Source organism: Aptenodytes forsteri, unplaced genomic scaffold, assembly GCF_000699145.1.
Source record: "Aptenodytes forsteri isolate BGI_AS27 unplaced genomic scaffold, ASM69914v1 Scaffold255, whole genome shotgun sequence".
Classification (NCBI taxonomy): domain Eukaryota; kingdom Metazoa; phylum Chordata; class Aves; order Sphenisciformes; family Spheniscidae; genus Aptenodytes; species Aptenodytes forsteri.
The window spans coordinates 833,905-860,523 of NW_008794888.1; the positions used below are offsets into that span (position 1 = coordinate 833,905).

At 35.2% G+C, this 26,619-nt stretch overlaps 1 protein-coding gene across 7 annotated transcripts in view; it reads left to right on the forward strand.

Annotated features, from left to right (window-relative positions):
• Positions 1 to 26,163, forward strand: part of LOC103895328 (sodium channel protein type 2 subunit alpha) — a 53,345-nt gene extending 27,182 nt beyond the window's left edge. For 6 of the 7 annotated variants that reach the window (XM_009274886.1, XM_009274888.1, XM_009274890.1 and 3 more), the window contains 11 exons: positions 105 to 554; positions 8,917 to 9,034; positions 10,969 to 11,123; positions 12,372 to 12,545; positions 16,686 to 16,808; positions 17,080 to 17,361; positions 19,799 to 19,856; positions 20,658 to 20,791; positions 23,833 to 23,937; positions 24,350 to 24,620; positions 24,980 to 26,163. In XM_009274886.1, coding sequence (XP_009273161.1) covers positions 105 to 554; positions 8,917 to 9,034; positions 10,969 to 11,123; positions 12,372 to 12,545; positions 16,686 to 16,808; positions 17,080 to 17,361; positions 19,799 to 19,856; positions 20,658 to 20,791; positions 23,833 to 23,937; positions 24,350 to 24,620; positions 24,980 to 26,163 — 3,054 coding nt within the window. Of the gene's footprint in view, positions 1 to 104; positions 555 to 8,916; positions 9,035 to 10,968; positions 11,124 to 12,371; positions 12,546 to 16,685; positions 16,809 to 17,079; positions 17,362 to 19,798; positions 19,857 to 20,653; positions 20,792 to 23,832; positions 23,938 to 24,349; positions 24,621 to 24,979 lie in introns of all 7 variants that reach the window. The other variant, XM_009274885.1, reaches the window with a different exon arrangement.
• Positions 26,164 to 26,619: the final 456 nt, after the last annotated feature.

A 26,619-nucleotide genomic window follows, 5' to 3' on the forward strand; every position in this document is an offset into this window, starting at 1 on the left:
AAAGGAAAACATGAAGCCGAAGTTCATAATGGGTGATAGAAGCAGCATATGAATGAAAAATTCAGTGAGAAAATTCAGCTGTATTGTTTTTGGTTTTTTTTTAGGTATTGAACCTTTTTCTGGCCTTGCTGCTGAGTTCATTTAGTTCAGACAGCCTTTCTCCTACAGAGGATGATAATGAAATGAACAACTTACAGATTGCTGTTGCAAGAATTCAGAAGGGAATAGATTATGTGAAGAAAAAAGCAGGTGAATGTGTCCAAAAGTCTTGTTGGGGGAAACAAGCTGTTGTAAATCAAACAGCAACGGATCAGTTGAATGATGAGAGAAACCATTGCATTTCCAACTGTACAATTGCTGAAATAAGGATAGATACGAATTATCACAAAAATGAGAATGGAATGGCCACTGCTAGAGGTGGCAATGATTATACATCATTCATAAACAACCCAAGCCTTACTGTTGCAGTACCAATAGCTGTTGGAGAATCTGATTTTGAACATCTAAATACAGAAGAGTTTAGCAGTGACTCAGATTTGGAGGAAAGCAAAGAGGTAAGATTTAAATATTTTATATTTTGTATGAATTAATTATACCAATTGTATTCTTTCGTAGTGTGGCTCTTCCTGCTTAGAAATAGGAAGCAATTTGTGATTTGAGATTGTTCGACTGTACTGAGAGAAAAAAAACTGAAGTGGGAAACTGGAGCTAAAGAGAGTAGGAAATCCAGGCAGAACTGCATAAACATGTATGAACCCATTTATAAAAGGGTTTTGAAAAACAAGCTTTTCCAAATTTTTAGTTGGCTAGACAAACTAGTATATATGTACAGAATAAACAGAGACAAAACCCATGGTTTTTTTTATAAAATCATAATATTTCCATGAAATAAGAATTAGAGTAAAATGTTATTTAAAAAGATTAGAGGAGATATTAATAAAGAATATTAATACCCTTTGCATCTGATTTTTAAGGCTCACTGAATTCTACAGAAATCAGCATTATTTGTCCTGGGTAAACTAACAGAGGTGCTAACTCAGCCTAATTAGAGCAATAACAACAGTTTTCAAGTTCTGAAGTTAAAATGATGGGGGAAAGCCAAGGGAACAATGTCAGTATTATAAGGTGAATATGTCAAGTAAAAATTATGAGGAAAAAATAGAATTACTGAATGAAAAAGTATTAATTTCTTGCTTTTTTGTGGGAGTTTTGAACTAGTCACTTCAAAGACAACTGCCTGACCTTAAACTGGGTCAGCTTTAGGAAAGTAGTCATTTGTCAGCAGCTGCAGACTGAGGGGGGAAGCAAAATCATGGATTTCAGCAGGATCCTGAGAGGCACTTTGAAAATCCAGATTGCTGTGCTGTAGCTCCAGTGCAGACTGTGTCAACTCCCCTGGCACCTGAAGACACAAGGACATTAATGGAGTGTCACTGCTTGTGCAGACAGCCATACTCCAGCCTGGATTGCTTTGTCTGGATTGTTTTGTTTTCTTTTGGGGTTGTTTTTTTTTAATTTGATTGGTTGTGGGCTTTTTAGGTTTTTGGTTGTTTTGATTTGAACTGGCAATGAATTTACCCATATTCTTTCCAAATTTTAGAAAACAAGTTTGTTCTAGCAAAGGGTAGTTAAATTAAACTTAAATTTGAAAGGTGTAATAAGGTGACTCTTCAGGTGTTTCTTTCATTGTAGAGTGCAGTGTTCAATAGTATTACACTCATTTGTTATTTCAGCAGCTCATTTCCTGACACTTGACTTGTTCCATCTACTTTTTGGAGGTTCTGTTACTCCATATATTGTGTTGACCTCTCAGTTGAGAAGACCTTAGGTTGCTAAGAGGCCTTTTAAAAGCAAAGCAAACAATATTCATAACATGTTTGAAAGTATTAACTGCGCTTTGTAAGGAAGCTATAACATCTGCTGAACAGCTGCTACATCTTTTACGTATTATTAATCTGAATAAAGGATACTGGCCTTCTTTGTGTATTTTAATAAAACTTGGTTTTATGGAAGGAATATCTGATGAATCCAGGTAACTTACTTGTGCTTTGATAACTCTGTTAAAGCTAACACTTACCTGGAAATTATCCAGCAATTGAAGACACCTGGTTCTTCACTATTTTATATTTAAGAATTGGGTAACAAAATCTATGCCTTAAGAATCGGGTAACAAAATCTATGCCTTCTCACCTCTGATATTCAAGATTAAACATCAGCATTGCTGTTTATAAGATACTATCATCTAGTATTAATTTTAACCCACTCAAATTTGGAGAAGTGGCTAAGGAGTGGCATAGTTGAAAGACAACCACAGATACGTAAATTAACAACAAAAAGCCATTTCATGTACACTAGTTCATAGTCAGTAAGGAAATTGTCTTTCATTTTGCAGATTATTTCAGCTCTTTCAGATTTTCCCTTTCAATGGGAGCAGTTTATATTGGAGTTCTTAGATAGCTACATTATTTGATAAGCCTTTGAGAAGTCATTGCTGAGATGTGAGATTAGATTTTTACTAGAAGACTAGTAAAAGATAGATGTAAGGTACTTGAGGAAATTACAGGTTTATAGCTAGGCATGGGTTTTCATTTTTACGTTGCTATAAATCTGTTACAATCTATAATACACCTTAAATTATTTGAAACATTTTTTCTTTTTTTTTTTAAGTCATGCAGTTAAAAAAGCTAATGATGCTGGGAAAAATTGCTTACCCAGAAGTTTTCGTGTTTGACCTGGTATGATTGATTTTTTGTTTTGTTTTGTTTTGTTTTACCTGTGGCTTCTTTCTGAAAGTGCATCCTAGATACATATTTAGTATCTAGTGAAGACCAGGAATAAACTTGAAAATGAAATGCAAGGAAAAATATATTTCTGGTATTTTAAAGGTCTAATTACTACCATTTGGAAGATGCTTAAAGCTGTAATATACGTAGCGTGGGTGTATCTGTCTGTCTTTTTGGTTTGGGGTTGGTTTTTTTTGGGCGGTGGGAGAGGTTGGGGTTTTGTTTCTTTTTGTTTGTGTTCTTTTTTTTAAGTTCAGGCTGAAGTCCAATATACATCTATGAGCTTCAGATATTCTGCTAATTTTACCTCTTTCAGTATGTCTTTGGATATGCTTAAAGCTCTAATCAACAGCTATAAATGCTATGTTTTGCAAATGTGTGACATATCTAGAAAACGCATTTTTAAATAAGCAGGAATCCATACTTCTGTTTCCAGAACTCAAACAACCTAAAGGGTACCGTGTTTTAACTTCATTGCGTACCGTTCTTACTTCTCACAGGAGTAAAATCAAGCTGGATCAGTCAAGAATGCAGATCTGGTGCTTTTTAACCAGGCAGAGCAACGTGTCACCACATTTACACAGGTTACCTAAACAAGTCATACATATATGATCACTTCTGAGATTGATTGGCCTGCATGCTACTCAGCTACAGTATATTTTTCCCCATCCATTGTAATGTAGTGGAAACATGCACAGCCGCTCTGTAAGCTGAGTCCCATGACTCATGTCACAGCATAGTTGAGGGCAACCCCAACGTGTTCCCCTCTCCTTGTTACATCTTTGGTATTTTCTGTGCTACTTCCGTGGCATAACCTGCATGCTTTGTAGGTTTCTATTATTGACTGAATTATTAAGCATCAAGACTGTTCAAGTTTAAGAGAAGTTAATAGGCTATGATTTTATGAAAATGGAAAGGTAATCTTCACTTGACTTTTTCTGTTCATCTGTTGAACCATTTTTTTAGCTGTCATGTAATTATGAACATTTTCTGATCATGTTCATTTGACCAATGCCTTTTTAATATTACATATACACATTTACTTGTATGCTAAAATGTTTATATCTTTTGATATAAATTGTTTCATGTTTGTTCACAATGTTTTTATAATTTACATTACAGTTTTCTCATATAAGAGAAGCTAAAATATAGGATGAAAGATACACTTCTGGGAACAATCAATATCTTTTTTTATACATATGCATAGTCCTTTTGAATATGGATGTAATAATTATATTCGACTCAAGAAGTTTGTGTATGTCTGTAAGATTGGAAGTTAGGTAATCATTTATATCAGTTTTTCTCTTCATCATCAATGATTGTTTCTTTGCAAACTTAATCCAGTTGCTTTATTTTTAGAAAGATAGACATAAAACATAATTTCAAGCAAAAATTCTATGTAGGATTCCATGTAGGTGTCTAAAGAATTCTGGGTGTTTTAAAATGATAGAAATAAGGATGTTCAAGCAAGAAAAAAATACAAAAATTAGGAAAATCCAGGATAAGGCTTAAAATTAAGACAATTGTTAAAAAGACAATATAGGAACTAGTACCCTCCCAAACCTCTAAACTCAGGAACTCCAGAACTGTAAAACAAACCTTAATTGTACCAAGCTATGTGTTTCTTATTCCTGATGAATACTTGGGCAGTTCCGCTCCTTGCCATTTAGGGGTCATTGAGGTATTCCTTTTCCAAATACAAATTTTGTTCACATGGTTTTGTTGTGGAATCCTGCATTATCTTTCATGTATTCTTTTGCACTGTATTATATATTGGAAATATTTCAGGTCTCACTTTTGTGCCCAGCGCGCCTGTAAGCTATTCAGAAAGATGGAATGAAAAAACACCTTTCTAAGGATTTTTCCAAACCATTTTAGAAAAGGCACTTAAGTAGGGGAGAGTAGAATGTGGCAGTATCCCATCCTACTGGTTCTAAGTATGGGGAGATGATTCTGATTTGATGGATATTGTTTATGTGACGCAGCTCCTACTTCAAGCTTCTGCTGTCGTGAATCTGGACAAGTGTAGAACAGCATGCAAAATAGTAAACCAGGGGCTTGTAATCATTCGACTGAAAAATACTTGAATCTCTTTCATTTGGATGTCACATTGTCTTACTGTAACCTTCCTTGCATAATAATGTGATGCTTTTTTTTTTCTTTTTTTTAAATAGATATGCATGTCTTTTTTTTTTTTCTAAGTTACGTAGAGTAGAAGAGGTAGGTTTTGGTTTTAGTTTGGTGAAAAAAACTAAGTATTTTCTATGGACAATACTTTTGGTTTCTTTAAAAGGTAAATAATTTGCAAGCTTTATTTATAGACATACCTACTTCTATTCTTTCAGAAAAAGATAAATAAAAAGATCCCAATAAAAGTGACTTTACCAACTGTGCTTACACTGAAGAGTACCATACTCAGTGATAAGTCAAGCTGATGTAGTAAAGATGATGATTACGAAAAATGTGCTTTGTGTCCTTTTTGTTGTTTAATTAATAGTTGAGACTAAATGGAAAAATGAGATTTGTTTTTATTGAAGAAGTATTTCCTGCTGAAAATAGATCTGATTAAGCAGGAAAATATTCAATTGATGGAATATAAGTGGCGTAACACAGGTGTGCTAAGGTTTTCTGTTGCATTTCTACATAGTAATATTTTTGGATCCTCTTTTCGAAGAGGTTCCTGAACATACTGTCCAAAGCACTGTTATCAACAATTGTCTGTCACATTTTACTGCAGTTCTTTACCTCCTTCTCCAGCAAAAAGACCCTCAGTCTACTTAAATTAAAAATAGAGAGAGAGAGAGAGTTCCTTAGTAAATGAGAAGATGAGAATATGCAGCACAGTCTTCCTGTGGGTTTGTTTTGTTTTTTTTTTTAAATTACAAAAGACAATGTTTCCCTTTTATTCCTTGTATTAACAGCTGTATTGCTGGTACGCTTGTTCTTTGCTTTGAAGGTTGGGAAACATACTAGATTTTCCTTTACTATTTGAATATTAAAACGTGAACGACTTATAAATTGAATGCACAATAGGTTGCACCATGTACATAATCAGTGGCCTACTTATTATTAGCTCTTATTACAGAATTTTCTTTAAAGTCAATATCTGCAATTTTGTGTACACTTCCGTTTATTATTTTTAAGATGATGCTCTCTAAAGATTGACTCTTTACTAATTACCTCAAGCAATCCTAAGTGGCTTCAGTGGGACAATTTGTAGTAATAACATTATTCTTGCAAGTATTTGTGCCATCATACCTTGACTCCTTCAGGAAAAAAGAAAGATCATGAGTTCCAAATTTTTACCTTATAACAGTACAGTAGATATTTGTATTGAAAAAATTAATGTATTCAAAATCTGAATAGCTTTTCACTGCCAACAGTGAAAAAGAAAAAAATTATTATATTGAGGGAATTTTCTCTAACAAAAATGTTTTAGCTGCTGATTTGCAAATGTCAAGGCAGCTAATCAACTTTTGAGTACATGAGTTGACCCACTCAGTCTAGTGCTTAGTGTATACAATGAGGCCTTCTTACCTTAGTTTGGAAAACTTTGAACAGCAGCTAAGTGCCCTGGAAGGTGGAGGATGAACATTTCTGTCTTGCCTAAAAGTCCTGTTCCTGGAGTGATTCACTAAATTAGTTAGATCTCTGCAAACTTTTTACATAGCAAAGAAACTAACTGAATTTTTCATTAGAACAGGAAACTCTTCTATGCACATTGCTTTTTACCATCTGGTTTTTTTGTTGTTTGATACCTTAATCTTAGTGAAAAATATGAGCACCCCACATGAAAAAGAGAACCAATGTTTATTTAAATCTGTAAATCTTCAAACACAGGATTATATCCTACACTGTCCTTAGAAGAAAGAGGGAACCAGGCTACCTATTCTTTATATCAAAATAGTTCACTGAACCTCTAATTTGATTTCTAGAGTCAAGAAAATTGCCTTTATTAACTAAAAATAAAAAAATTCTTTAATTTCTGATTCTTCTACCATGTATTAAATGAGATATATAACTTCATGTTCTAAACATGTTGATTCTTTTCAGTTTCTTTTCAATTTATGGTTGTTCATCTTTTAATGTTGTTAATTCATAAAAATCTGTATTCTTTCAGTTGAATTCATGTCATCTGCTCAAACGGTGTACTAAGTAGCTTACAGGTCAAATGACCCATTAAAATTACTAATTTGATTTATAATTCAATTCATTATTTCAATTTACCCACCACTGCTGCAATATTTTGCAATATATATGCTATGTCATGGAATGATGAAAGCAGCATATTAATAAAATGATGGAGGTATATAGTGCTATCCTCAGGTTCAGTAGAATTAGTGATAGGAAAAGATGTTTGCTGTGAATATTGATATTTTAAAATTAATGCTACTAAAAATGAAAAGAGGTGTTTACATTAAATATGAGTAATTTGGGGGTTCTATTCCAGATAATCAATTTCTAAAGTAGCAGCAAAGTAGGCAATATTACTGAATCATTTTTAATAAAAGTTAATGCAGAACACTGGGTTACTTTTTCTTATTAAATTGTCTCTGTCTTCTTTCACAAACACAGCAAAAAAAATATTGTTTAATACCTAAAACAATTTTGTCCTTTCACATTTCGCAATTGAGGTGTAAATATCGCTTGATTGGATAGTGCCTGTAACTTGTCTGCTTTTATATCTTAAATGTCTCTTAATCATGCACGTCTAGCTAAATTAATGAAAATGGTGTTGATTCTACAACACCAGGGCTGTTTTACAAAGTGTGCTTACATCATTCCCTACAGACATTTAGTTGTGTGAGTTCATTACTGACGTTATATACTTCTTGATAATAACATTGTAAAATATCAGAGAATGCTGTGACCAAAACTACTTCAACTTAGTTTGGTACTCATACTCAGATTAAGTGTACAGGACGCCGCATCTTCCTTTAAAAACTCCAGACTATGGGTTTTGGCAATACACATGCAGATTACAAAAAAAATTATAAAATTAAGGCTTATTCTTTTATTAGTATTTTTTTCGTACTAATGTGACTTATGTAATTTTAATTATTAAAAACAAAACAAAAAAAATCCTTTCTTTCTGGGTGTTAACTGTACAGGTATGTGTACCAGAGTAATGGGTAGTTTCACAATGCACAATGTAGTACATATGTGCATTGGCAAAAAAGAATGCAAATTAATGCCAGTTGAAATGTATTTATCGTACTTTTTCCTTTTTGAAACTTACCACTATATATGAAAAAACATAAAAGGTGGTCATATGGTAATGATAATTATGGGTTAAGATAGGGCAGGCTTAATTTGTTTTATGAATGTGTTGAGGGTAATTCACATCTGAAACAAGGTTTCATAGTAATCCTGATTTTACTGTAGTATTTTCCAATCTAGATCATAAGAATGATCTTAAAACGAAAAATAACTAAATTATCTGTGGTCAAAGGTAACCAAATTTTATTATAAATTGTCATATATGCCAGAAGTGGTTAGCTTGCATCATACTGATGTTTAAGATGCCAGTGAAAAATAACTGATAATTCATTTCCTTTACTTTTATATTATTAATAATGGGCACTGAATTAAAATCAGTCCTTAAAAATCTGCTACATTGTCTCCCTAGGACAGTTTACCCTGACAGTTCACAATTTAAAGTTTTTTGCTGTCAGAATTTACTGTCTTCAGGTTGAGGAGACTGCTCTAATGAAAGTAGCTACCACCATACATAATCTTAAAGTATACAGTATAACTGGTATTGGTTTAAAATGTAGCAAGAGAAATTATACTAAGATAATAATAGTAGAAAACAAAATTAATAGAATATGTATCAGAAAATCTACTTGGTAGTAGTAAACTTTCATGAATGATAACACTGTACTATATTTAGACCAGAAATTCTGAAATTCCATGAAAGATTACATGATACGCCTTGCAATCTCTAGGTAGAAAGTGGATGATTTATGCACATTTCAACAGCATTGACTGCTATATGTGGATGTTTGTGTGTATTTCTGGTGAAAAATGTTGTTCTTATTACTTGCACACAGTGTTGCATGCTTAAAGTTAATTACAGTTCTAAAAATGTAAGTATTAGTAAAGTATAACTGTTACGGAATTTTATTTTCAGAAGCTAAATTTTTCCAGCTCATCTGAAGGAAGTACAGTTAATTTAGCTCTCTTTGGAGAAGAAAAAGCTGAAACTGAACCAGAAAAAGCATCAGAGCTACAGGCATGCTTTACAGAAGGTATGTTTTACAGAAAGTATGGAAATAAAATTTGGGGTTAGCAATTACATTTTGGTTGTTTGCAACAAGCATTGGCAATTCAAGGAAGCTATTTGCTGCAGCAGTCCCGGATCCTAGTTTGTCAAGTCTTATGATAAGATTAATTTTGCCTGTTGTAGATAGTTGGGCTGAAGTCCATGGAGCCATTTGTGTGATGCAAAGTTAAATATGTGTGCATGTGAGAATTTATAATGTTTTTGAATAAACACTAGACACAATTCTAAACCGATTCTCAGCAATCGGTAATCCTGTTGATTTAAATGACATTCTCAGTAGTGAAATCTGCAAGACCAAACCCTACACCAGGTTCACTCCACTGAGAAATTTAAATCAGAATCATGTGATTACCCATGGTCCCTTCATAGTGCTAGAAAGCAATCCAGTGGATGATTCAGATCGTGGAAAGTTTGACTCAAACAATAGAGTTATTATCTTGACATTACACCATTAATGGGGGAGGGGGTGCATAAACATAATGTGGGATGCAACAGGTGAATGAGATCCTGTGCTTTTTTTCAAGTAAAGAAGTCTTAACAGCATACTTGTACGTCCTTAGAAGTTTCCATTTATTTTAGTTCTGTATAGCTATATCCTTTAGGGGACTACTGAAATTCACTGCATAGAAATGTATTTCCCATTTTTGAGATATTACAGATTTTACTTTCCTTTTAAGTCATGATTAAAATCATTCAAAACAAAATATGTTCCAGGATTAACTCTCCTATCCTATCCATGCTTTTTGATTTACTGTTATGAAGACACCCATGACTTAGGCTAGGACTCTTGTCCTTTGAAATATTATTTCACTCATCTTTAAAAAAAACAAAATTGTTTTGGAACGTGGGGCTATATTGAATATATCAAGCTCTTAATTAAAAAAAAAAAGTACACTTCTCAAATAATTTCACATTATATTACAATTCTTCCTTATCCTTATATTATGTGATGTCTATCAATCCTTGGGCATAAGATTAATTTTTCCATAATGTAGGCATTTTGGGTAGTTGAAGGTAAGGTAAATCATGCTCTTCACAGTGGTAGCTGTTTTATCTGAGCTGATGAAATATAGCGTAACTTATTTGTAACATATGACCTTAATGACACTCACAGGAAAACTAGGATACTGCCTTTGGGACCCATTAAAATTGTTTAAACTTGGTCATGTTTCTATGTGATTAAACATTTTTAAAGAAATAATTTAAATAGGACTACTATTAGCCAGGCAGATACTGAGGTTCATTGAAAAATGTGCCTTGAGGCCCCATGATAAGGTAGGGAGCTTTCCAAGGTGAGGCAGAATTCTGTGGGTGGTTGCCACAAATCTGTACCACATGGAAAAGCTCTCACAATCTCCAGTTGAATCAGTTGTTTATGTCACGAAAGAGGTATCCTTAGTCAGCCCTTGAAGCAGAGGTCATTCCTCGATATAATAAAATAAAGGGTGTTTACCTCTGTGATTTATTTGAACCTTAGCTGAGAAACAGAAGTACTTTTAAAAGAAGCTGCTGTACTCTTGAACTAGTCCATGTGAAAGTTGCCATATGTTTATACTCTTTGTTTCTACTCTCTGACAATTCTCATATGTTCTTTGATTATCTGTATATAAATGAAAAATAATTTTAAAAAATGTGTTTCTAAATGAATATCAGCTCAATTAGATGACTTTTTTTTGATTCTAAGCTTGATGTAGTGTCACGGTAGTAGAAAAATTGTGTACATGCAAGTTTTCCTACATCCAAAGTATCGAACCGAGAAGATAAGGATGCTTGAAGTAGCATGCAGTAATTTGAAGCACTGACTATCTCATGAAACAGGAGCTAGTTAAGAGTGATTTTGCTTTTTCAGGATAATGAAAATTCTACCGTATAACAATTTGTCATTATTTGCATTATTAGGCTGTATACGGAAGTTTAAATGCTGTAAAGGCAGTATGGAAAGCACAAAAGGAAGAATCTGGTGGAACCTTCGAAAAACCTGCTACAAGATAGTAGAACACAACTGGTTTGAAACATTCATTGTCTTCATGATTCTTCTCAGCAGTGGTGCTCTGGTAAGTAGAGCTTACACCCATAGAAACAGTACCTATAAAAATGTTTTATCAAAGATAGTATCATAACACATCTGTGTTCATTAAGAAAAAAAGATAAAGTTGGCTTGAAAGAGAGCTTGGAACTAAGTTCCCAGAATATTTTGGGTAGTGCATATAAAATAAGTCATTAAAAAACTGCAGTCAGATAACATTCTGCAGATGAATTTTTGATGAATACAAGGTGATATGTGTATGTGAGAGTGCTTATGAAAAGGATTACACTAAAAATCTTGTTTAAGAAATTATAAAGATTAATATAAAATTAATTGTATGCAATAACTGCAACAATTATTCTACTTTAAATTAAAATTGTCCCCAAAAGCAGTACAGATACTGAATTCATCATGTTCTCAGTTAATTTTTTGCTTTAGTTTTAGTTTCAGTATTTCTAGACTGTTACATAGGAATCCTTGAATTCCTTTATACTGTTCTTGGTGACATTTAGTCCTACACACAGCTACTAAGTATTGGTTCTTTTTGGTTGTTGATTCACATAGGATTTGGTATATACGGTCATTATCTCTGCTCTGGCACCTGAAGCACCACGTCCCTGCCTTCTTCTCTGACCTTGGTGTTTGCAGGGTAGTTTCTCTCACTTTTTTCTTCAGTCCTCATACCGCCATGCGGTGTTTTGCCCTTTCTTAAGTATGTTTTCCTGGAGGCACTACCAGCTTCACTGATGAGCTCAGCTGCTTCCTGTGGTGGGTCCATTGTGGAGCCGGCACAGGACAGCCCCATGCCTCTTCTCACAGTGGCCACCCCTGCAGCCTCCCACTATAAAAACCTTGCCACCAGCACCCAATATTGGAATTCAGCGAAGATCAGCAGCAACATAATATTTAGTCACTGTAGCTCATTATTCTCTTTTGTTAGTTGAATTTATTATAATCAGGAGACTGCCTTCTGACTAAGCCTGACTGGGCTTTTCAGGGTGACAGGTTGTAATTCTGAGTTGACTGTTATTGAAATTTCTAAAAATCTTTTTGGCAACTTCAGTCATTATATTGTAATTCCATTACCAGGTAATGATAAAATCTAAAACTCAGAAAGAATGCAATTGTAATCTCTGCTCATGCTGGTTTTTCAAGGTAAAACATCTGAAGTTGAATGTGATTTTACTTTGCCATTTTTAATTCAATTCTGTTGACTTAATTTGTAGTTTGCAAAGACCTATGAATATCTGACTTATATGCAACCCATTCTTCACAGGCTTTTGAAGATATATATATTGAACAGCGCAAGACTATAAAAATCATACTGGACTATGCTGATAAAATCTTCACTTACGTATTTATTCTGGAAATGGTGCTAAAATGGGTGGCCTATGGTTTTCAAACTTACTTCACTAATGCTTGGTGCTGGCTGGACTTCCTGATTGTTGATGTAGGTACTATACTTCCTAAGTAGCCTATTTCTGTTGTTTAGGCAGGTCCTTCTATGTAACTCCAATCTGATACATATATATATACAGTGAAGAATATAAATCAGGTTTAAAAGAACAGAAAATGACATACTGGTGAATCAGATTCCATTGTAATTGTTCAGTGAGTAACTAAATCTGCCTTTATATTTATGCTATCATTGACTCCATGTGTTCTGTCTGTGTTTTACTGTGCTGGGTCCCAACCAGTGAGTGAGGACTATCAGCTGATTGGACTTCAGTCTTCTGGATTTGGTGACAGAGAACAAGGAGGAAGCAGACACAGAAAGGAAAGGGAAATTTAAGCGAGCACATGGGGTTGGGGTAGAACAGTTGATCCTGGGCTTAATGAGTCACTGGCAAAGAACTGCAGGGGAGAATGGTATCAGGAAGTCAAGAAGACAGCAAAAGAGGAGGGGTGGGGGCAAGGAGGCAGCAATTGGAGTAAAGAGAAGGATTGAGGAAAACGAAAAGCGATGGCCAATGGATCAATGTGAAAAGGTGGGAATTATTCATTCGCAATCCTCATTTTGATTGTTATGGCGCTCACTGTCTCCTAGGCAGCAAGGCTAATTTCAGTGCAACTCTTCCACTTTTTGTTGACACATGACTTTCTAAAGATTCGGTTTTGGAAGCTGAAATTATTTTGGTTTTGTTTGACTCTGTTTCCGATCATAGAGAATGCCTCTTGTTGCCTCTCTGAATTCTGAATTCTTATAACAGAAAAAAAGCCAGGTTTTTCAACAATTACAATAAAAAGTAGTGTTGAAATTGCACTCCAAAGAAATTAATGGAATTAGTGACATCATGTGATATGTTCTTATAAAGGAGTTCTCTTTGCATAGGCATTTGAGTGGAAATCCAACAATGAACAGGGATCTATTAATCAGATGGAATCTGGAATCTAGGACAGAAATTTTGTTCCCTAACAATTGAATTGAAACCTACCTAATGCTCTTTTTTAAATACTTTTTTGGAGGGAAAGGCACAGGTAGTGTTTGTCATCTGTCTTCCTCATTTAACTGTGTTCTCTTTCTAGCATCAGTTATGGGGCGGGGGTGCAGAATCCCTGTTCTGAGCAAATGGGCTAACTTTAGTGAAATGAGATATAACATGTTTTCTCTGGGAAATGCAATTTTTAGCTTTCTCCTTTCATGTCCTCTCCATTCCTGATGGTCTGCTTAGCTTTTTCTGACTTTATTGCCAGATTTACTTGTTATTGTTTTCAGCTAGTAGCAAGCAACTTTAACTCTTTCTCTTACTGCCGGCACTTTACCCGTTGGTTTAGGTAACAGGCAGTGTGCTGCTGATAGTTCGAATCTATCTTTGCTTTATCTTCCTGTCCTATGCATTTAACCAGCTAAACATTGAACAAATTAGCCATACCAGTACCAGTCTAATGAAGTGTTTCACAGTGAGGCAACATTTTACAGGATCTTTTTAGGCAAACTGTTCTATACCTACTGGTCTAAACTCTCCAGCTGTCCCTGTTTGGGAAAGAACTTATAGCATACAAACAGAAATTCCTACCCATTGTGATGTTCACAGTGTTTCCAGAAAAGGATAATTAGCCCCAAAACAAGTACAAATGCTGGTTTTGCTCAGCCTTCCATGTGCAAGTTCAAAGGGTATAATGAAAAAGAACAAACATGGGATCGTGTAGTGTTTAACAGCTTGCTTGAACTACCCTAAGAGGAAAGAAATCTGCGTAAGGCTTCCTCATGTGTTAATGCAACAGGAGACAGCCATCTGGAGTGGAAGACTTGGTTTTTGAGCTGTTAATCCAGCTGTACTGAAGGTTTCAAAAATTCTTGTGTATTAGACCCTCTCTTCCACAAGAATAATAATGTTAAAAGAGGAAATAAATCTCAAGGCACATTAATTGTCCAAAACACAAGCAGTTTAACAAATCCAAAGTAAGATGTTTCCACCTTACATTAACAATGTGCTTTTCTGCAAATGCTGTATTTGGTAGTTACAAGAACAGAAAGTTGAAATGAAGCTGAGGATGGATTCTGTCTCACATCTATCATTACAGTGTGTTTTTTACATTTCCCCTTCTTTTTGTTACAATACACCTTTTGAATTTACTATATTGGTGAAAGTATATAATATTATTTTCAAATTTTACATCACAGAAATGTTACAGTTAGCACTTCTATATGTGGAAGAAAGTTCAGAGCTGGTATCAGGAGTTGTCTAAACCATGATCATACATAAGGAAGAGGAGGAAATTATTTATTAAAAAAAAAAGAAGAAAAAGTGCTTGCATGCACATGCACACACATCCACAAATGGTACCAAAAAAATTAAGCTTTAATTGCCATCAGCACCATGCGGTGAGATGAACTATCCTCCCTCTCCTTTCACCCCTCCAAAAAAGAAAGCAGAAAAAAGCAGTATGTTAAATTGTATTTTAGTTTGCAAAGAAAGATAAAATTACGGCATCATTAAGTAGAGATGTGCTAATCTTGCAGGAAGAGGATTTCTTGCAATGCAAATATGCAAATATAATACCTGCATTATCTAAGAAAATATGGTTATTTGACAGGAATACTTGAAACAGATTTTCTCTGTATCTTCTCTAGAATTATGAAAGTAAGGCATAATGATCTTAAGGTCTTTATGGATTAATATAGATTAATGCTTTCTATGCTAAATGTTTGACTAGGATTTGAATTTAAAGAAGGAACAGTCTTCTGAAACTGAGTATTATAGTTGAGTTTGTATAGGAAATCAGGATTGGTGGCATGAACGAAGGTCATTCCGCTCAGTGAATATGTTCTTTTTCTGGATCTTCTCCTAGTTTTCTTTTTTCTTCTTTTTAATGAAATTTTCTTCTCTTGAACTACGTGGCCTAATTATAGTTACTTCAGCAGCTGAATTATCTCAAGTGTTAGATGGGTTATTTCATAAATACAGGTATGTAGTCGTCCATGATAAGGCATTGTAGTGATCACTGACTTGTATTTTATATATTGCACAGATGTTGAGTTCCCTGAGTTAATTAGGTTTTATGTAGTTTGTGATTTACAAAAAACATTGCATCTTGATTTTTTTAAATCATCCCTGATTTTATTAAAACATTGCATGCTACGTTTAAAAGACAAAAAAAATTAGCCAGTTTCTCCTCATTGTCTATATATTTTATAATGTGCCATTGTTTAACCCATTTCGATACTCTAAGGCAGATAACTCTAAAACATATCTGCCAGCTTCCTGATCATTCTTGGACTTAGAATTTTTAGCTTCAGTTTTGAACTTCAAACACCAGAAACAGTGCTCTTTGCCAAATGGAAGTAAACATAGACTTCTGGTACTTGATATTATGATTTTTTAAATACCCAGATTGCAGTAGTCTGAAGAGACAACAAGCCATAGCTCACAATTGAATTAGCAACTCTGTCATAACTCCACTTCCCAGAAAAGTGCTGTCTACTGTTCTGTGCATTTGAGTGCATTGCTTTTAGGTAATTGTATTGACATTGGTATTTCTTTGTGCCTGTTGTACAGTTAGGAGTCATGTGTGTCAGAGTCCTTTCTGACTGAGTATATACCACTTGCAAGTCTGTCATCATCTGCAGGCAATATGAATTAGTAGTTATTCATATATCTGCTATTACGTGAATTAAAAGTGCAAATTAGCAGAATCCAATGCTACTGGCTCACATTTTATCATGACTATAATAATGCATCTGTAGTAGAGCACTGTTTAGTATTGTAACATGTCATGTAGAATGGGATTAGGTTTTCAGTACATTTCAGGCTTTGGCTGAGTTCATTGGGAAGATGAGCTTTTATTCAAATTCTTTTTTTCCAAATTGCTTTTCATTTTGCACAGGTATGATGTGTATTCTTCTGACTAGCACTCTGTCTGTGATGAAAATTCCAGAGATTAAGGTCTCTTTTTGTTTAAACTTTTCTGAAATTTACATGCAACATTCTATTAATTTTTTAAATTTTTTGTTCTTTATTATTCTTGCTAGAAGCTTAGGGTCCTTATGAACTTTTTTCTGATATCCAGATTGAAGTTTTCTTCCTCTAACATTTGTATTTTGAGGCTATTAAAAAAAAAAAAAATTGGTTTGTTTTGTTTCCTCTAGGTCTCCTTGGTTAGCTTAGTAGCTTATGCCCTTGGTTTCTCAGAACTTGGTGCAATTAAATCCCTCCGAACATTAAGAGCTTTGAGACCTCTAAGAGCTTTGTCACGCTTTGAAGGCATGAGGGTAAGAAAAAAAGAAACAGTCTGTAAAACAAATCCATAAAAATACGGCTAATCATAAAATCATGGAGAAACATGGAACTGCATGTCTGTTTTAAGGGCCAACAGTAGCATGTTTGATTGTATTACATGTGTTATTCCTTTTCTGTTGGCCAATTACTTCAATGTATTCTTATGTTTTACATTAAATCTTTTGCTATACTTGAAAAAAGGTAATCTTTTTACTGCTCTACATACTATTTTTAAAAAGTTTTTTTTCTCTGTTTATTTACTAGGTGGTTGTGAATGCTCTTACTGGAGCAATCCCATCCATTGTGAATGTACTTCTGGTTTGTCTTACATTCTGGCTCATTTTCAGCATCATGGGAGTAAATTTGTTTGCTGGCAAGTTCTATCACTGTGTTAACATCACAACTGGTGAGCGATTCCCACCAGAGAAAGTCAGTGATGAAACTGTGTGTATTAATCTTACAAACACTGCTAAGGATGTTCGGTGGAAAAATGTGAAAGTAAACTTTGATAATGTTGCAGCTGGTTATCTTTCTCTGCTTCAAGTAGTAAGTGTATAAATTTTGATAAATTAATTTTCCAGCTTTAAGTTTTGTAGCAGTAACATTTAATTCCATAATTTTCAGTGTTATTTTGCAATATATGAATGGATATGGGATTTGATTTTATAATTGTGTTCTATGAAGATAAGAAATATTGCTTATGGTAAAAATCTGATACATTCTATGGCTGTTTTGGAAGAGAAGGAATATCTAAAATCTACCAGATGGATATAAAGTTCCTTTGCACCCACCACTAGTATACTTTTTCATTCTACAGAAATATAGTATCTAGTAAAAAAAAAAAAAAAAAAAAATTGCAGCTAGGATTAATTTTCTTTTATTTACTTGATCTGTTAAAGCATGTTGACTTAGATTTTTACCATGGTAGCTCATCTGATCTTCAAACAAGAAGAGAGCCAACTATTGATTTAGAAAAAGTTTTTAAATTCATTTTTTCCTTTCTCTTCTTTCCCTTTTTATTATTCCTACTAGTCCCACTCCAGCCATTATCCATTATTGTCAAGTGGGTTTTTTGGAGATAGTTTTTAGCTTGTTTCTAAACTCTAGATGAGCAGTTGCAGAATTAGTGCTAGATTTCTAAGCACAAGCCTTTTTTAGAGGCAGCATCTGTAAATTGGAGCCAATAGGACAGAAACGTATTCCTAATCGGGTTCGCTTGACAAACTGCTTCTGGGAAAATATTTGTGCTCATAAGCACTTGGTAATTATTCTGTCTTTAAAAATCTCCATCTGGTAGTATTTAGTAGTTAGTATTGTGCTAGCAGGCTACCATCTGATTGCTCCAGGGAGTAACAGTAACTATTGCTAAATAGCACTAGGCAATTGCATAAATTACCAGTGTAGAGAACAGCAGTGCTTTTAGCTTTTGTAACATACCTTGCATAGAATGGTTCAGCTATGTAATGTTTCCAATAAACATACCATTCATACCTTGTTTTTACTTAATAACATAGCTCACAGGAGTAGGTTTGATGGAAGGCCCACTAGATGGATAAGGAAGTGGCTGGATGGCTGTGTCCAAAGACTTAGTCAGTGGCTTAATGTCCAAGTGGAAACCAGTAACAAGTGGTGTCTCTCAGGGGTCTGCACTGGGACCAATACTATTTAATAGCTTCATCGATGACATAGTGGGATTGAGTGCACCCTCAGCAGTTTGCAGATGACACCAAGCTGAGCGGTGCAGTTGATACGCTTAGAGGGATGGGATGCCATCCTGAGGGACCTTGGCAGACTTGAGGAGAAGGGCCCATGTGAACCTCATGAAGTTCAGCAAGGCCATGTGCAAGGTCCTGCACCTGGGTCAGGGCAATCCCCAGTATCAGTACAGCCTCAAGGATGAATGGATCGAGAGCATCCCTGCAAAGAAGGACTTGTGGGTACTGGTGGACAAAAAATTGGACATGAGCTGGCAATGTGCGCTTGCAGCCCAGAAGGCCAATCATATCCTGGGCTGCATAACAAGAAGCATGGCCAACAGATTGAGGGAAGCAATTCTCCCCATCCACTCCACTCTCATGAGACCCCACCAGTACAAGAAAGACATGGACCTCTTAAAGTGGGTCCAGAGGAGGGCCAAGAAAAAGATCAGAGGGCTGGAACACCTCTCCTGTGAAGAAAGGCTGAGAGAGTTGGGGTTGTTCAGCCTGGAGAAGCAAAGGCTACAGGGGGACCTTATTGTGGCCTTTCAATATATAAAGGGGGCCTATAAGAAAGACAGAGAGAAAGTTTTTCCCAAGGCCTGTAGTGACAGGACAAGGGGCAACAGTTTTAAACTGAGGGGGTAGATTTAGATTGGATATAAGGTAGAATTTTTTTTTTAACGATAAGGTCGTGAGACACTGGAACAGGTTGCCCAGAGAAGTAGTGGATGCCCCATCATCGGAAGTGTGTGATGTAGTGGAAGATGTCTCTGCCCATGGTAGAGGGGTTGGACTAGCTAATCTCTAAAGGTCCCTTCCAAGCCAAACCATTCTGTGATTCTGTTATTTTCTTAAGATTTTTTGGGACTACTTATTTTCTGGAGTTTCTTCTAGGGCTTTGTATATTCTGTCTGAAAAATGCCAACCCTTGCTGGCTGATTTTTGGAGTCCTCCTCCAGCTTTTTGGTAGTCAGAAAGTTAGAACTGGGAGCCTTATTATAAATTGCAGTCTTTCTGTTATGCTCAGATATTGATTGCAACTCATTGTACGTAGAGTTTATATTAATTTGCATGAAGATTAGAATTTATTCAGTGTTTAAGTATTGGGGAGAAGTATTCCACAGTAAATTACTTCCTGTGAATACTTCACTTGTGTCTTACCAGACTTTTAATATTCCTCTTCTTTTTTGTGGGTGCAAATACATTGCAGAAGACAGTGTCTTATTTAGAATGTTTACAAAATTGGAGCTTTGATAGAAAATATTAACAAACTTTGTTTTTAGGCAACGTTTAAAGGATGGATGGACATCATGTATGCTGCGGTTGATTCTAGAGACGTGAGTGTAATATAAAATTTACTGAGTGAAAACAAATATAAGATTGATGTAATGCTTCTTGAATGGCAGTTGAAATAAAATAAAATATAAAGAATAAAAATGTAAAACCTTGATAAATTTTCTATATAAATCTATGCACTATAAAGTAGTTAAATGTATATACTTTTAATAGGTAAAAAAAATTATAGCAGTAGATCTACGTAAAGTATCACTAATTTAATAAGTCATCTGTAAATAACAAAACTAATGAAATTTAGTCTCCTATTAATTTATGTCACTGAGATTGTAAAGATTAGGAAACAAGTTTTTCATGTGTCTCCAAAAATAACCCAGATAATCAAGTGACATCCCCTGCAATAGCTAATCCAGAGCTGCGGACTCTGGCGATCTCAAAAAATAAAATTGCTGAATTTTGCCTGTTTTTCTGTTAATGCTGGTATTTGTTTGCTTCTCTCCTCTATTCAGCTCCTGATTTGCATGAAGTCCATAGGAACTTAATTGCTTTTTAGATTTGCACACTTCTGTCAAATTTAGTAGGAATTACATGAAACAAATGCCAGAGAGGAACTGGTAGACAGAAAGGAGAGCAACGGCAGGTCTGTGTGTGCAATTAGACACCTGTATTAAATAGATTTTCAGGTTCAAAGATAAGGCAAGTGTAGTGTATGCTCCAAAACAGCTGTTTTTCCCCCCTTGTCAAGGAGTTGCTGTCCAGCTGCATGCAACTTGTTTCTGCTTGGTATTCTGTAATTTGTCTTAACTGTTATTTGTGATGTATTGCTGTTTTTCTATGTTACATAGACAGGGCAACAGCCCAAGTATGAGGACAACCTGTACATGTATATTTACTTTGTTGCCTTTATCATCTTTGGATCGTTTTTCACCTTAAACTTATTCATTGGTGTCATCATAGATAACTTCAACCAACAAAAAAAAAAGATAAGTATCACATGTTTTATTTTCACAACAGTTCCTTGTTACTGAGCATTCAGCAAATGTATGCAAGGATAAATATGAGTGCATGAAATTTCTCATAGTAATAGAAAGAAAAAAAAAAAAGAGATCCGCTATTAAGATTTCCTTTTGTTCTATTCAAAATAATGAAATAATATTCTGCTTTTTAAGGCATTTGAAGTAATTTAAACTTACACTACATGTCTGAGTGTTCTCCACATCCCTGTACAGCCCAATGATATGTTGTACATCTGAAAGTTATGTATTGTTTTTCGCTTACCCTTACAGTGCTGTGACAAAGCTATGTGAAAATGCAGATGACTTAATTCAAGCAAATAGATGACAGGGAAGAAGAGAATATGCAGAACTACAAATATCAAAATTGATAAACAGATAATGTATAGCAGTACTGTGAAGGCCTTCTCAATTACAAAGAGACTAATACAGACAAGCTGAATGCTGGAACTACTGCTCTGTATTGTAAGATTAGAGAGGGTTGGGAAACTGTCTCATGAGTTAGTAGTGAATTTGCAAGAGAAAGGAAATTGTTGACGTTTGAAAATGTGTAGTTTTTCTTTTCAGCTGAAATTATTTTTATTCTTCAGGTGAACACATGATTGTGTCAAGAACTCCAGGAGCATTTAAAAATGCAGACTATGATGGCAAATTAAATTCTTCTTGCCATTTAAACTATAAATGCTGTCTAAGGCCTACAATAGTCTTATTTTTCTGTACACATTTGGAGCAGAATCATACTGGAATATTGATTTTTTTTTTTTTTTTTTTTTTTTTTTTTAAGTGAGCTAAGTAATAGCTTTCTTCATTTGTGATTCTAAATGGTTTGCCAAGTTTGATTCATTGTACTGAAAAAAGATATTGCTAGACTTACTGCAGTGGAAACTTCCAGTAAATCTTTCCACTTGAGATTGGAGTATGCAACTTCATATGTTGCTTCTTCAGATCCTTTGAGTCTGTTATCTGCAGACCCACATAATAGAAAGGATGAGTTTGTGGTTCCAAACCTCATGACATCTTCATCCTCCAAGATGTTTGCACCTCCCTTGGAATAAACATCAGGGGCTTCCAGTACTTAAGAGGAAGGTGGTTCAGTTTCTTGTCCTTGGAGACGAAGACTAAGGTTATATACATGCTATTGGCATTTTTGGCTGTCTGTATGTAACAAGGTGACCTTACTCAGTAATGGGGTGATTATAAATTCTATTAAGTTCACTTGGCAGACACTGCCTACTGTAGTCGTCATGACTCAGAAGGCAGAGAATAGTTCCTGCTAAAGGGCTTTTTCTGGCAGTGTGGTATACACCCCTTGTACACTTGTAGCTGTTGTAACTGTCACCAAGAAAGTCAAATACTGCAGATATCACAAAGGAAAACAGTTAGGCTGGGGAAAATTCTATCTACATGCTATTCTTCAGTTTCATGTAGCAAATTAGCAAACATTAGTCACGTGTCTTGAATTTATAGATGCACCCGTGCTCATAGAAATGTGCAGATCACACAGTCCGTGGCTGTCCAGCAGTGTTTTTCTTGTCTTTGTTCTGCCTTCGCATCACTGAGATCTCTCAGTTTTTGGCAATGTTGTTGGGATATGAATGGGAAAGACCTCATGTTGCAATATACTGTCCCTGTGTAGTTAAACTGTGTGCATTTCTTTGGTCCCTGTATGCATCCTACTTTTATTACATTAGTTCCCATGGGGAAGAAAATGTTCCACTAGCTGTCAAATTCCTAACCATTACGGTCCTCAAAGGCATATAAGGTATATCTCATCTTGAGACCACTATTCTCCCTATGGACAGCACACTGAGACAATGATGACTTGTTCACTCTTAACAGCCATTACTTTAATGAGGCAGCAGAAGAAATCCCCAGTTCAAGGCCACTTCCTTTATAGCCTTTTTTTTTTTTTTTTTTTTTTTTTTTAATTTCCCACTGGGTAAAATCTCCTGACAGAGTCACATCACACTTCCACCATAATCAGCAAATTAATTCTTGGTTTTGCATCTAAGACCCTTACTCTCTAAGAACTGAATTTTACTTGTATATTTGGCTTATGAGGAGAGCATGCTAAACAAGATCTCTTTTGACTTCTAAATCTTCATGTCTATATGTAGCCACAGCTGAAAGACTCAAACACATCTTCATCCAGATTCATCGTTACTTTCTCAGTAAGATTGACACTGCATTTGACAAAGTAGGTGTGACAAAGTCACAGAATCACCCGTGACTGAAATCCGTTTCCAAATGCCACTGCTTTGGCATCATGCATAACTGGAATGTACTTACAAACAAATGCATGAAAGAAAAAAAGAAGTTACTTGTCAACATAAATTGTATTTCTTACAAGTGTTTCCATATGCGTATTACACATACCAGTCTAGATACCCTTTAACTCACACTGCTGTCCTCTTATTCAGGCAAGAAACCCCAGAGTAAGCCCATGCTTCTGATGTTCTCTGTACAATGTAGGGGGATGATCAAGCCTCATATACACTGTGGAAGTATTATTGTGGCAAAAAAACGTCTGAACTGAGATACCTGTACTCACATGATAAAACGTACATTCTGAAAAGTAACATCAGTAATTTCTTTTTCCTCATACGGTTTCCCTGAAGGCATATCAGCTCTCAGTGACTCTTTCTACCTTTGAAGTTTTTATATTTCTGGTTGATTGATTTACACTGTGGAGTTTATGATGTTAGATTTATAAGTATGGAATGTATATTTTTACAAGGTTTTTTGTACATATTTAATTGAATTAATCAGGTATGTATTTTTTTTTTAATAACAAATAGATAGAAGTTCTGGGGTTTTTCTCCATTCCTTGTTTTATTTTTACATCAAGACTTGTTAGATATTTTAACAATCTTTGATATAATTACTATATTTTGGGTTTGGTAACTATGTATAAGAATGAATACATGGTTCATAAAAAACATGTTCTGCAATGGTGTGAATTAGTGGATTTAAAGACTTGGCTGTAATCAGTTCTATTTTTATTATTTTACCTTGGAGGTCAAGACATTTTCATGACAGAAGAACAAAAGAAATACTACAATGCAATGAAGAAGCTGGGATCCAAGAAACCACAAAAACCTATACCTAGACCAGCGGTAAGAATGTGTGCTATTCTTGTATCATCTACATTTGAGAAGAAATTGCAGCAGTACATTAACTATCAAAAAATTTCTCCCTTAACTCTAAAATGGTTTAGGCCTAATTCAGGTTAGCCCTTCATTCTGAATTGAAACATGTACATACTTCTGTTCTGCAGGAAAAATCTCTCATATTTGTTATGCCTAAGGAAGCAGAGAATCAAAGAATCTGAAGAAATAGAAGCCTGTTGGGTTTTGAGGGGAAAACTTAGAGCTGGCAAATAAAGACGTTACTGGACAGTGCTTTTCTTAGGTTTTTCAGCCTTTTGCTTGGTTATATATTTTGGGGGAGGAAGAATGAAATGGGAGGGAGGAAGAGGATGTTCGTTATGTACAGGATACTATCACCTTTTCCTTTTTCTCCCCCCAGAACAAATTGCAAGGTCTGGTGTTTGATATTGTAACAAAGCAAGCATTTGACATCACCATTATGGTTCTCATCTGTCTTAACATGGTCACCATGATGATAGAAACAGATGACCAGGGTGAACTGATGCAAAATATTTTATACTGGATTAACTTGGTCTTTGTTGTCCTTTTCGCTGGAGAATGCGTCTTCAAACTGTTCTCACTCCGTTATTATTACTTCACCATTGGCTGGAATATTTTTGATTTTGTGGTGGTTATTCTTTCAGTAGTAGGTAAGAAATTCTTATATTCAAAATGAAATGTAGTAAGACGTATTAAATGCTTTATGTCTGTCAAGTTTTGCAGATTAGAGGAAATACTTAATTTTAATTTCTCCTGATCATTTAGGAAATGAAAAGCATACTTTAGAGTAGTAACTTTCTTAATAATTCTATATCAATTTTAATACTCCTTTTTTTTTTTCTAAGAGTGCTGGGAAAAAAGCTAAAATTACCCATAGCAGATAAAATTTATCTCCAATTATAATTTCCACTAATTCTAAGGTAGAGTTGTTCTTTATTCATACTTTGTCATGGAAAATGTAATCTGTGATAAACTGTTACCCTTTTAATTTTATTTTTATGTTTCACAGGTATGTTTCTAGCTAAGGTGATTGAAAAGTACTTTGTGTCCCCCACTTTGTTCAGAGTTGTACGACTTGCCAGAATCGGTCGAATCCTGCGTCTCATTAAAGGCGCTAAAGGAATCCGCACTCTGCTTTTTGCTTTGATGATGTCTCTTCCTGCTTTGTTCAACATTGGTCTGCTGCTGTTCCTGGTCATGTTTATCTATGCGATATTTGGCATGTCCAACTTTGCCTATGTTAAGAGGGAAGCTGGGATTGATGACATGTTCAACTTTGAAACGTTTGGCAACAGCATGATCTGCCTATTTCAAATTACCACATCTGCTGGCTGGGATGGTTTGCTAGCCCCAATTCTTAACAGTGGGGAGCCAGACTGTGACCCCAACAAAGCTCATCCGGGGAGCTCCGTGAAAGGCGACTGCGGCAACCCTTCCGTTGGGATTTTCTTCTTTGTCAGCTACATTATCATATCATTTCTGGTAGTGGTGAACATGTACATTGCTGTGATTTTGGAGAACTTCAGTGTTGCCACTGAAGAAAGTGCTGAGCCCTTGAGTGAGGATGACTTTGAGATGTTCTATGAGGTTTGGGAAAAATATGATCCAGATGCAACACAATTCATAGAATATAGCAAATTGTCTGATTTTGCAGCTTCGTTAGATCCTCCTCTTCTTATAGCAAAACCAAACAAAGTCCAGCTTATTGCAATGGATCTGCCCATGGTAAGCGGGGACAGAATTCACTGCCTTGACATCTTGTTTGCTTTCACAAAGCGTGTTTTGGGGGAAAGTGGGGAGATGGACGCCCTCAGAATACAGATGGAAGATCGGTTTATGGCAGCCAATCCTTCTAAAGTCTCCTATGAACCAATTACAACCACATTAAAACGAAAACAGGAGGAACTGTCTGCTACTATCATTCAGCGTGCTTATAGACATTATCTTTTAAGACAGTCAGTAAAGAAACTTTCATTTATGTATCGGAAAGATGGCGTTGATCTGCTTATCAAAAAAGATATGACTGTTGGTAAGCTAAGTGAAAACTCGCCTCCAGAGAAAATGGCTATGTCTGCATCCACCACATCTCCACCTTCTTATGATAGTGTAACAAAACCAGAAAAAGAAAAATATGAAGATGACAAATCAGAAAAAGAAGACAAGGGGAAAGACAGAAAAGGAAATAAAAAGTAAATGACATAAAGAGGTTGTCCATGATGAATGTTCACAAGCCTGAGAAGATGACATTTTTATCAATAGGACTCTTATTGGAGGATTATGCCAAAATTACAAGTTTTTACATATTTACCCACTGCTACAGTCAGTGCCTGTACCAAGACAATGACCCTTCACTAGCAAACTCTCAGCCTGTAACAGGGAAACAACCTTGCCAGAAGAATAGTTTTTATTATCAGCTGGCACTAATGGAGAGGAGACACAAAATTTCTACTTGGACTGTAGGAACCCTTAATGGAGTGCAAAATTACCAGTCCTAATAAGTCTGTATTTTTGTGGAATAAGTGTATCCGCTGTGTACATTTCATCTCCTATGTTCTATGTGTGTCAATTTTTTTTGTGATCGCATTTGCTTTAATTCACATACTGCTATTTGTAATTCTGCTGTGCTGAGAAAAAAACTTAATACTCTTG